This window comes from Humulus lupulus, chromosome 9, assembly GCF_963169125.1.
Source record: "Humulus lupulus chromosome 9, drHumLupu1.1, whole genome shotgun sequence".
In the NCBI taxonomy this organism is placed as follows: Eukaryota; Viridiplantae; Streptophyta; class Magnoliopsida; order Rosales; family Cannabaceae; genus Humulus; species Humulus lupulus.
The window spans coordinates 183,629,515-183,642,342 of record NC_084801.1 but is presented as its reverse complement, the minus strand read 5'-3'; the positions used below and the strand labels follow the sequence as shown (position 1 = coordinate 183,642,342).

At 37.8% G+C, this 12,828-nt stretch overlaps 1 protein-coding gene across 2 annotated transcripts; it reads left to right on the top strand.

Annotated features, from left to right (window-relative positions):
- The first annotated feature begins 1,827 nt into the window (after positions 1–1,827).
- LOC133801533 (protein FRIGIDA-ESSENTIAL 1) lies at positions 1,828–12,435 on the top strand. 2 transcript variants are annotated; one of them, XM_062239769.1, is made up of 5 exons: positions 1,828–2,136; positions 9,770–10,157; positions 10,306–10,526; positions 10,609–12,059; positions 12,163–12,435. In XM_062239769.1, the coding sequence occupies exons 1-5, from the start codon at positions 1,968–1,970 to the stop codon at positions 12,190–12,192; spliced, it is 2,259 nt and encodes a 752-aa protein (XP_062095753.1). In that variant the 5' UTR covers positions 1,828–1,967; the 3' UTR covers positions 12,193–12,435. The 2 variants fall into 2 exon arrangements, with proteins under 2 accessions (XP_062095753.1, XP_062095752.1); XM_062239768.1 differs by having other exon boundaries at positions 10,297–10,526.
- The last annotated feature ends 393 nt before the right edge of the window (positions 12,436–12,828 follow it).

The following is a 12,828-nucleotide window of genomic DNA, read 5'->3' as shown; positions in this document are numbered from 1 at the left end:
AAATCAAGAATCAGGTGCCAGAGGACACCATCGGAATTCATGAACTTCATCAGAATCTAGAAAATTTCCATATTCTGGTTGAATGCCCAGAAATACGAAAAAATGCAGCTAGGCCCAGACGACCCATTTTGCCTAATTTTAATGCCAAAACGAACCTAAAACGACCACGACAGCCTAATCATGCAACTACATTCATTCGAAAAACCCAAATAGAAAAGGGAGAGAAAGAATGACTTACTCGAAATGAAATTTCGATAAGTGTTGTGACGTGTCCGGACTCGAAAGTACTTCACGTCGTTGACCAGAAAAAGTTTGATTCTCTCCAATCGTCCAAGTCTCTGGTAAGGGAACTCTTGTGAGGTTTTCGATTGAGGAAGGATGAAGGAAATTGGAGAGTTTTGGTTTCTGAGAAGTTTCAAATACTAAAAGTGATGAAATGAGAGGCAAAATTCGAGTTTTATACTTGAGAACTTGGGGAGGAAGCAACTCCTCACTGATCATCGATCACCTATGGAGTAGGCACTCGAGCGTGATCCAACGGTCACAGATCGCAAACAAAACATTGGAAAATGATGCCTCGGGTATATGGCAAAAGGACATCTCAGTACATATTAGACGTATTGGGCGTGGAATGGTCTCCTTATTAATTACACCGATTGACGAGCCCAGCAATAGGGAGTCGACACATGGCGTTACCTTTTTTGAAATGTGATGCCTCGATGAACCCAAATGTCAACCCCAGATTACATCCTTTGAAATTATTCCTCAATCCAATTCTCCACTGTCCGAGGACAAGTGAAGACTTGAGGGGCAAATGTTGTCCGTATTTTCACCAATTGACACATGGCAGTCATTAGAGAAATAATTAAGCTCCATGGGAGTTAATAAAACTCAGAGCTCGCCTAGAGCTCCTCGAAAGGTAAGCCTTCCCAATATGTTGTGATCCATTTCCAAAGATGAATGTCTTCAAGTGTGTTACGTCCTGATGACCACTATCACAGTCCTCCCAATTTCATGTTCATCTAGTCCTCTAGGCCTGGACGAGTTGTCCTTGGGGCCTAGAGGGAAGTGTCAGGTGTCATGTACAACGACCCTAGACCATAAGCAGTCGTCTGACAAAGCTACCGTTCCTTCAAGTCGTGGTGTCGAGTCCGTACAAACGACAATTAACATGTCTCAATGCATCGCCTGATGTGGGAAAACATGCAGCGACCCCTTGACATTGTCAGGGGTGTGTCTCCCCAAAAGTTTGTGGGCTGCAACCTCGTAAATGTGGATACGCACAGGCCCACCACCACTTTTATTACGAGAATGTGTATTAACTAGCATTTAGACCCCAATTAATTATGAATGTTTTGTAATAAATCCCTGTTAAGGGAATTAATTGTCCTCAGCCACTATAAATAGGGCTAGGGCATCCATTGTAAAATGTCCGAACTTTTGTATTGAGAGCACTGCCAAGAGCTGCCTGAACCCCATAGAAGCTTGAAACCTTCAAGCTTCCCCAAATTCTAATACAATAGACTTGTGGACTAGGGTTTATTAATAACCCAATCCACGTAAAATATGTGTCTTCTTATTGAAATTTTTTTTAATTAGTTGGTAGCGAAAAAAACAGTGAACAAATATTATCATTATAGAATTTTAAATGAGATCTTTTATTTGTTGTTTGTAATCTTTTTTTGTTTGTATAGATTCACAAAAATCCTACATAAAATTTTAATCGAGTAACCAAATCACTTAAAAAGAATATTAATATAACAAAATACCATATATTTAAAAAAGCTAACCAATTTTCCCATAAATATGAAAATTTGACACCAAAACCGAAAATAGCCCCACCTTATTAATACATTAAGAAAAGAGTCCCGCCGCAGCATACGGAATCACATCCGGTGGCGATTGAGGTCACTGACTCTCGTACCAAAACCACTCCAAACCCGTTTCCGAGCCCTACCTCTTGCGCAATGCCTCAATCGCCGCTGGCCGAAGTCTCCGATTCGTCAATTGACGATGACGATCAAGACGAAGAAGTAGGAGACGTTGACGACGAAAAAGAACAAGTTCAGGAGAAAAGCGATGACGATATGTCAGTTTCAACCCCCGAAGCGAATGATGATCATCTTCAACAAGACGGTAATTGGGTCTAAATATTATGATACCGTCGTTTAATTCCTATATATTTGCTTAAATGGCTTGGTTTTGATGTAGTTCTTAATGCTTGCTTTATGTTTGTTGTCATGCGCTAAATAGTTGAATATTTTTTTTTTTCAAATTTTCTTTGGGGGGGTTTGGTCAAACATGTCGTTTGATAAATTGGGTACTAGTTAGCTGATATTGTTTCATATTATGCTGTGAATTGGATTACGATTATATGTTTAATCAAGTAAAGGAGTTTTACTCAGAACAATGAGACTTTCTTTAGTGTTCAGTGCATAAAATTCTCATGTTCATCCTTTTCAATTGATAAATTTGAAGTTTTAACTAGAGATTGTAAGTGTGATACTACCTTTTTGGTATGCTGGCTAGCCAAATATAAGGAAAGGAAGTTTCTTGGTTGAATGGACATTGCAAGTGTGGTTGCCCACTGGCTAGTATTTTTCTGGAAGGGTTGTAAAAATCTTTTTGGTGACTCGACTAAAGTAAATGTCAAATCTTGCAAGGGAATTAGGATGACTGATTGTGAGGACAAGAGAGTTGGGTATTTGTTTTAAATATTAAAGCTACCAATGAGTTAATTGGAATTGATTGGTTCTTCCAAATCTAGATTGCACTGTGTAACTGGGGTTCTGATTTTGCATAGGATGAGTGTTAAAAGCTATACATCCCTAAAGTTTATGTTGTTGGTGGTTCTAAACTAGTTTTATGTTGTAGTACATACTCTTTACAAATAGGCTTGGTCTTATGTCTTGAAGGGAATGATAGATTACACAAGCCTCTTAGTGTAGTTTGCAAGATTTCACGCACATCCCAACACGTAGTGAATTTCTAGAGGAGCTGAAAGTTGTGGAGGTTATATGAATGAGAAAGATTGGAGTGTGAATGGAGGAGTTAACTCAGGTAGGGCATATTGTTAGAAGCCATCTATCTTTAAAGCTTAATTTCTTAGCAGGTAGACCCAAGTTGATTTGTGTATTCTAAGAAAGATCTTCCAATATTTCGGCTCCAAGTTAAGGATACTGTACAAAATGGTGAAGAGAATTGTATCTTTTGTATTGTATTGAACATATATTTATATACAAATTAGAGAGCTATTCTAGGAAACTATATGAAAGTAAGGGATGCTAAATAAATACAATTAATACTAATTTGACAGCTAATTCATACTATAACACTCCTCCTCAAGCTGGAGCATAAATGTTAATTATACCCAGCTTGTTACAAAGATAGTCAACCTGAATCCTATTTAAAGCTTTCGAGAAGATGTTCCCTAGTTGTTCTCACGTCTTCACATATTCTGTAGAGATCAATCATTGCTGAATTTTCTCGCGAACAAAATGACAATCAATTTCAATTTGTTTAGTTCGCTCATGAAATATAGGATTAGATGCAATGTGAAGAGCAACTTGGTTATCACACTACAATTTTGTTGGTACTGAAGTTTTAAGTCCTACTTCAGTCAAGAGCTGGTATATCCACATTATCTCACGCATAGACTGTGCCATAGCTCGATATTCTGACTCTGCACTGGATTGTGACACAGCGTTTTGCTTCTTACTCTTCCATGAGACCAAATTCCCTCCAATAAAGACAATAACCCGAAGTGGATCTTCTATCCATTTTGGAACCTGCCCAATCTGCATTCGAAAAACATTCAATTCGAGTGTGCCCATGATTTGTATACACAATACCACGTCCAGGTGCTCATTTCAAGTAACACAAAATTTGCTCTAATGTTGCCCAATGATGAACTGTTGGAGATGACATAAATTGACTCACAATGCTGAGTGAATATGCAATATCTGGACGAGTCACGGTAAGGTAATTCAACTTCCCAACCTCTTCGATATCTCTCAGGATCTTCAAATAGTTCCCCATCTCTTGTAAGGTGCATGTTTGGAGTCATTGGAGTACTACAAGGCTTTGCTCCCAGTTTTCCTGTCTCAGTTAACAAATCATGGACTTATTTTCTCTGAGATAGAAATATATATTTTTTACTTCTCATAACTTTGACACTCAAGAAATACTTCAGCACCACCAGATCCTTTGTGTGAAACTGAGTATGAATGAAAGACTTGAGAGATGAGATTCCTGTATCATCATTTCTAGTAATAACAATGTCATCCACATATACAACTAACAGAATAATACCAGCATCTGATTGTTTGTAGAACACCAAATGGCCAGACTTACTTTTCATCATACCAAATTTCTCAACAGCTTGACTAAATTTTCCAAACCAAGCACGAGGATTCTGTTTCAAACCATATAAAGATTTTCGAAGACGAAAAATCCGTCCATACTCCCCCTGAGCAACAAACCAGGAGGTTGCTCTATATATACCTCCTCCTGAATATCACCATGAAGAAAAACATTCTTAATGTCAAGTTGATGCAAAGACCAGTTATGAGTAGCTGCCATCGAAATAAATAACCAAATAGATGTCAATTTCGCATCAGGAGAAAAAGTATCTGAATAGTCCACACCATAGGTTTGAGCATAGCCTTTAGCGACAAGACGAGCCTTCAGTTGAGCCAGTGATCCATCTGGATTGACCTTAACTGCGAACACCCATTTGCATCTTATAGCCCGTTTTCCTAAAGCATTCATCTCTTCTATCATTGCATTATGCCAACCAGGCTGAGAGATGGCTCACGAACAATTTTAGGAATAGATATAGAATCAAGGCAAGCAATAAAAGAACAAGAAGAAGACAACAAGACGTTATACGAAACAAAAGAAGAAGTATGATAAGTACACTGGCGTTTACCTTTGCACAATGCAATAGGAAGATCATCGCTCAGGTCTGGATTTGATGACGAAGGAGCAGGTGCAGGACATGAATTAGGAGGTGGACGTCTGGAGTAGACTTGAATGATAGGAGGCTTAGCAGGAGTTGGTGTCGGGATAGGTTCAGAGGATGTGATAGAATAGACCAACAAATCATCATCCTCCCCTGACTAGTAAGAACAGGCGAGGACGGAAAATATGGTGTATCTTCCATGAAGGTAACATCAATTGAGACAAGATATTTATTAAGACTAGGACAATAACATTTGTAACATTTCTGAAGACGAGAATAACCAAGAAAAACACACTTCAATGACTTGGGATCTAACTTAGTGACATGTGGACGAACATCCCGAACAAAACAAGTACTACCAAATATCCTTGGATCAATTGGAAATAATGACATGTCGGGAAAAAGAGCTTTATAGGGAGTTTCACCATTAAGAACAGAGGATGGCATGTCAGCCCAAAAAGGTTTCGGAACATGTATTTGAAACAAGAGGGCACGTGCAGTTTCAAGATGTCTGTTTTTGCGTTCTGCTACACCATTTTTGGATGCAATATCAACACAAGAAGTTTCATGAAGTATGCCATTTTGAAGCATATACGAGTGAAATAAAGCAGATGTATATTCTTTGACATTATCACTTCGCAAAGTACGAATGGAAACATTAAATTAATTTTTAATCTTAGCACAAAATGCACAAAATATAAAAAACAACTCAGAACTATTTTTCTTTAAAAATAGCCAAGTTACACAAGAATAATCATCCACAAAAGTAACAAAATACAAGAATTCAGGTTTAGACAAAATAGGTGAAGGACCCAAAGCATCGGAATGAACTAATTCAAAATGAACACTAGCATGTTTATTGACTCTAGGACTCGAACTAAGACGATGGTGTTTGGCAAATTGACACGACTCACAATCTAATGAAGATACCTTACTATACTGTGGACAAAGCTTCTTGAGCAATGGAAGAGATGGGTGGGCCAACCGACAATGAGCCTCAAAAGCGGAAGTGACACTCGAACAAGCAATAGAAGTTGGTGGCGGTGTATCAAGAACGTAAAGGCCTCCAGACTCATGTTACTTACCAATAATCTTCTTCGTCATAAGATCCTGAAAAAATGATCAGGAAAAAATGATATGCAACAATTAAGATTACGAGTGAGTTGACTGATTGAGATCAAATTGAAAGATAAATTAGGTAAGTATAAGATAGATGACAATGTAAGCAAAGATGTAGGAGTAATAGTATCAGACCCATGAACACGGGATGGTGACCCATCGGCTAAAGTACACTAGAAGTGGAAGTGTTAGACTGAAAAGTAGAAAAGAGATGGGAAGTACCTGTCATGTGATCTGTGGCACCAGAATCAATGACCCATTTGGAGGATGAGGAAAGAAGGCACGCATTAGATTTACCTGAATCAGCAGTAGCAGTGATAGAAGGAGATGACGACTTGAGTGATTCTTGATACCGTGAGAATTTGGCAAATTCATCAGCAGAAATGACTGATTTGTCAGAGATATCATCAGTACTCGCAACATTAGCGGAGTGGTTTTTGCTGATTTTTAAATTGGAGCTTTCTACTCTCATATTTAGTATGACCTGGCTTTTTACAATTGTTGCAAATAATGCCTCCAGAATCTGGTGTTCAAGTTTCAAACCCTTGAGAACTGCCTCCTTTGTGTCCACTTGGTGTAGAGGATTTTCTAGGCGCATAATTATTATTACGACTTACTAAAGCACTATTTAGCGGAACAGTTGGAGTAGTTTTTGTGCGAAGAATACGGCTAAAGACATCTTGTAAAGAAGTGACATCATATCCATAAAGAACTTGTGCCTTCGCAGAATCAAATTCAGATGAAAGTCCTGCTAGAATGCTCATGATAGCCATCTGCTCACGTTGACGCTGTTGAACTTTCACATCAGTACTAAATGGCAACAACATATTAAACTCTACGTCTTTTTAAATGCCATAAAGTAATTCATAAAAAACTGATCTTGTTTCTCTGCTCGGGAAAAAGCTTTGCAAACTTCATACATACGAGATAGATTGTCTTTTCCAGAATACAAAATTTTCAAATATTCCATTAGTTCTTTAACCAATTCACAGTGATTGATCAAGCCAATTATCTCACTGTCAATAAAATTCCGGATTTGAAGGAACAAGCGAGCATCCTCCCTGAGCCACATCCGTCTTGAATTATCTTTCTCTTTTAGAGGATCATCTGTTAAATGGTCATTTTTGTCAATACTTCTTAAATAAAGCTGAACAGTCTTACTCTATTCCAAATAATTCGAACCAGTCAGTTTATGGTCCGTGATTTTGGACATCACAGGAACCACATCAGACACAACCACTGATTTTGTCTTTGATTTATTCTCAGCCATAACTCCTTAAAGAAACACGACAACAAACACGAAAAAAAACCAAGTAGAATCACAACAAAGAACCTAGAACAAACCTTGACAGTCGTAAGTACGGAAACTAGGTGAGCAAAAACGAGGCACGAATCAACTAGAAACTCAGAGAAGACCAACCGGAACGAAGACGCCAGCTGGAGATGGACCCACGCACACTCACGCGTAGTGGAAAATGGGGCTGTTGCTTGTGACAGCGCGTGGGGCCCACGGGTAGGGAATCTGACTTGCCGGATTTTGGGGAAATGGAGATCGGCGGTGGGGGAATCTTGTGGTGTGGACCGTGAGAATAGGAAACCAACAGAAATAGGTATTCCAAAACAAACCCTAAAATAGACTAAACCCTGATTTGTGTTTGTTTAAAACCCAAAAGAAAAACCCTAAGTATGTAGCAAAATTCGAATTTCGTAAGCCAAAAGCTCTGATACCATGTACAAAATGGTGAAGAGAATTGTATCTTTTGTATTGTATTGAACATATATTTATATACAAACTAGTGAGATATTCTAGGAAACTATATGAAAATAAGGGATACTAAATAAATACAATTAATACTTTGACAGCTAATTCATACTATAGCAGATACGTATATGTTACTTGCAATTCTAGTTCATTCAATGAGCTTTATTACTTTTTCACTTTTCTAGGTTTGTGAAAGATCATTCTTTCAAGTTGCATGCGGCAATGATCCAACTCCAAAAATATTATTGCTGTGTGATTTATCATTTTTATACTATTCATTACAGCTGTTAAAGCCATAAATCTTTTGTACTTTGATGGCACTGAAGTCGCAAGTTTTAGACATTCTTGCACACTACATAAATTGGTGGGATGCTCATTTGATCCACACATAAAGACCAACAACCTTCCTTCTTCCCTAGCACTTGAGTCAATGCATCTTTTTTTTTGATAAGAAACATAATAAATGCCATATTATTGATAATAGAGAGACAGTTACTTACACATGACGATAAAAATCATCGATGGCCTACATAAATGATGGAAGAAATGACAAAATTACAACCATAGATCCCAATCACGTAAGAAAGCAGAAAAAGAAAATCTATTAAGTCTTTGGTCTTGTATATCCATAAAACTACCTAAAAATTTAACTTTTTCCCCACAATTGCTCCAGCTCTGATTCATTGTTCTGAATGATGTGGCTGTCTCCTTCAAGCCAGAGTTGCCATTTGTTCAACATCTTTCGAGTTTGAGTTTAGATATGGATAATTGCATCAAGTTCTTTAAACTTTACTTGATTTGGAATAAACTTTCAATTAAGATTAAGGTGGAATGATGGAAAATTTTGTAACTTCCACCTAATACGTGCTTGTAATAAGCATGAGTTGGGCACATGTCAATTTAAGGATTGCAATACACAGAAACAAGAAAAGATCAATATTCAATCACCATTAGTCAAACAAATGTTTTATTACCATGCCTTTCATGAACGATTAAGAGTAAGTTAAGGTCCTGTTTTGCAACCATTAGTTTTGGTGTTCAATTCCTCATGTGGACTGCTATCAATATTCTAGAGTTTATGACCTCTTAAAGATTGTAGGGTATAACAGGTAGACTGAGTTTCAAAATCTACCATGCCTTTCATTCTATCTTCCACTTCCATGTTTTGGCGATAATATAGCATGGCTTGCCTGCAAGACAGAAGACATTCAGATTTGAGAGCAGTGTGATAGTGAAGATCAACATGATGGAGGAATGATTCCACAAGATCTATGTTTTTGTAGACCGTCCGAGGCTGATTGCTGAGTCAACCACTAACTTTATCTTAAGTGCAACTAAATGATCAAGATTGGTCATTTTTATTTTGCCAAGTTAAGCTTAGATGCTACCTTGGTCCAATTCTCACCCTCTTTATGCTTTTGGTCCTGAGTTGCCAAAAATAATTGTTGGGGTTGGGAACATACCAACCTTATGCTTCTATTTGTGATTTTGGTGAATTGAGTAACTTGATCTTTAAGGAAAAAAATCATGTCTTATTAGTTTTGTTTGCTGTTAAAAACTGTAGGGAACGTGACCTCATGGCCCAGTCTTACACCTTCTTTTCCTACTTAAGGTCTTTATTCTCTTTTCCCTCTCTAAGTTCTCTCCCCTCTCTCTCTCTCTCTCTCTTTTTCTCTAGCTAAGGTTAGTCCCATATGCTTATGGTATGAGCTGTAGTTTAATAGCTTGCTTGGATATGCACTCTGCTGTTATGCTATACATCTCTGTCTTGTCATTCAAAGCCAATAGACTTAGGTACTTTAGCATTAACTTTTTGTTTGGACAGATAACCTCATGGAGACATGTCAGCAGGTACTGGGTTTAGTATTATACTTTAGACAGAGATTTTCTTCTTCTAGTTCTTGATTTAATTTTTCCTCATGTAGATGTTAGAGACGATTTGAAATCTCAGAGACATGATGGGAGCTCGGGACCAAGTTCATCAACAAGAGAGAAATTTGTGGAAGATGTGGCTTTTTCTAAGAGTTGTACAAGTCTAGACTTTGCAGTAAGCAATAAAGATGGTGAAATCCTTTCCGAAAAGAGCCCCTTGAAACACCACAGAGAACTAAATTCTGACAGCAATCCTGATTTGCGTGTTAGTGACATCACAAATGCTAAAAGCTCCAGTTCATCTTTTGCTGAAGGAAAAGAGATGGGTGCGGCTTTACAGATGAATGATAGTGTCAGACAGAAAGATGTTCTCTATTCGCAGTATGAAATCAAGCAAACGGTCTTCCAGTCTTGCAATGATGAAAAGCGAAAAGTGTCAAGGTCGGACGATACTAGATCAATTTTTTCTTCATTTTTTTAAATAAAGACGCAATGGCTTAGGCTTTTTATTATATTTTATGTTGTGGCCAGTTATTTATGAATTCCAAAATTCATCTTTAAACAAATTCCTGATTATTAGGATTTTCAGATTGGCTGCATCTGAGATAGAGACTAGAAGTCACTCCCCTGGTGCTGAGATCATGGATCAAAATAAACGCCCGGCAGTCATATGCGACTTTTATGCAAAAGGCTGGTGCATCAAAGGTAGTTCTTGTAGGTTTCTACATGTGAAAGATCGCCTTAATAGTGGCCTTCCACGAAGCGTGGGAGATGGTGTTGCAGAGAATAAAGTAGAAGTCCAATTTGAAGGTATATCCTGTGTCTTCTAGAGTGTCTCTGTCTAAATGGCCTACTATAAGATGTTTCTAATAAACACGTTATCCTTTAACAGGTTTAAGAGAAACTACTCAGAAATCGAGGTCGCCTAGTTTTCACGATGCCTTAGCACCTTCAGTTGGAAATAATTCTGCATTTCCTTTGCTTCCTTCGTCTGAAAGCATCAAGCCATTGGAACGCTTAGAAAGCAAAGGCTCTCATGATATTTCTGAAATGCCTAAGTTTGTGTCTTTTCAGAGAGAAGTATTTCCTCTCTCATTTAAGGATATAGGAAGGGAGAGTAAGAATCAAATCAGGCCGGCTAATGACTATAGTGGCCATAGCTCTCTGACTAATAGAGATGGACCTGTATTCAATAACAGCTCGCGTCCTGAATATGCAGTTTCTTCAAGTGGAAATATTATATCATCAGCCAATTATCGTTTTATAAATCCACCTTCTCATTCTAGAAGTACGGAGGAACCTACTAGCATCCAAAGCCAACATAAGCACAATAATCAGACTTTAACTAGCCAATCCCCAGATTTAAGCTCAAGTAATTCTCTTTTGAATACTGGCATGCTATCATCCAACCGAATCTCATCCTGGACAGAATCTTCTCTACCATTAAGTTATTCCTCTGTAAACCCAAGTCCTCTTGGCCCGAGATCTTCTTTGTTTCTTCAAAGCTCTTCTCGCTACTCTGGTTCTGAACCAGATAATTTACCTTCAACAAATCATAAATCTCATTCAAATGATTGGGAGCCATCTGTACCATTTCAACCATCTTTCTTAGTTCGCTCTATGTTGTCATCTACGGGAAGCCAGTATGATCCTCTTCGTGATGTTGTTGAGTTATCCAAGTTAGGGGACATATCCTTGAGAGCTTCTTACTATAGTCAAGGATCATCAATTGTAAATACATTGCATCCTCAAAAGCATGGTGAGGTAGTTCCAGAGGCCCCAGACCTAGCTTGTAATGATGATATGAAGTCTGTATCATCTCATAATACATATCAGGGGAAAATGTTAGGTAAGAACTGCCAAACACAAGGAAAAGATATGCAGGCAACTGAACTAAAGGTTGCGGGAACTTCTACTGGCAGGAAAAAAGGGTCTGCACCAAAGCAAAAGAATTCCTTAGGCTCCAAGGACATTACAGAAGCAACCAGCGATGGTAGACATCAAAGTCAAAGGCACGGACCATATGGTAGTTTACATGTAAAAGCAGATCGTCTTGGACAAAAAAAAGAAAAGGTAGCTGGACACAGTGTAGAAGGGGTACTTGAGCGTAAAGAATCTAAAGCACAGCAGCAATTTCGTGCTGCTCTCATAGATTTTGTGAAAGAGTTGTTGAAACCAAAGTGGAGCGAGGGCAATCTCAGCAAGGATGCACATAAAAAGATAGTTAAAAAATCAGTTGAGAAAGTACTCAGCACCTTGCAACCTGAACAGATACCGCCTTCAGTGGAACTAGTTAAACAATATCTTGCTTCTTTCCGTCCAAAATTAGAAAAGCTTGTTGCGGTGAGTGTTTTATTTTAGAAATAACATATGCTAGAAAATTCATGTCTTGGGTTTTTGATATAGTATTTTCTTAGCATATGACTGGTATTTGTTTCATTTGCAGGGCTATGCTGGTATATATGGAAAACTATGAGTGCTAGGCCAAGTTTAGTCTTTTGTAAAGTTTTGAACAAACCTTTGCTAACATAAGTTTATGAAAAGATTGTCCGGGTGTCCTTACATTAGATGGATGGAATAAATTCTCTGGCATATGTTGCTATTACATGAGTGGTTTATATTCCATTAGTGGTCCATTTTTAAGGATTTTTTTTTATATTTTTTTTGTATGAGATTTAGAAATTTTAGTATTCCTATAGAAGATAGCCTTTTAACTGTTGATTATTTCGTTTTGATAGCCCGGCTTATATACATTGAAGCTTCCATAAAAAGCCAAACAGTTTTATCATAAGTCTAGCCTGTCTTGGTTTCCTCGTATATCTTTTACTGCTTCAGTTAATGTCCTTGCACTCCCAATGAAAAGGAGTTCCTTCTCTTGTTTGGGGAAAGTTGATACAAGCATAATTCTTATATGCATTCAAAAGCCTCCTGATGAAAAAAAAAAAGAGAAATTGTTGAAAATGATATCTTTTTTTAAGTGATTTTGTACTCTGGCCTAGTCTCTGTCTGAAATTCGACCAGCTGTCTAAATTTTTTGACCAGCTGTTTGAATTTTTCGACTAGCTGTCTAAATTATGAGAGGTCATTTTGCAAAAAATTATTAAAATTAGGC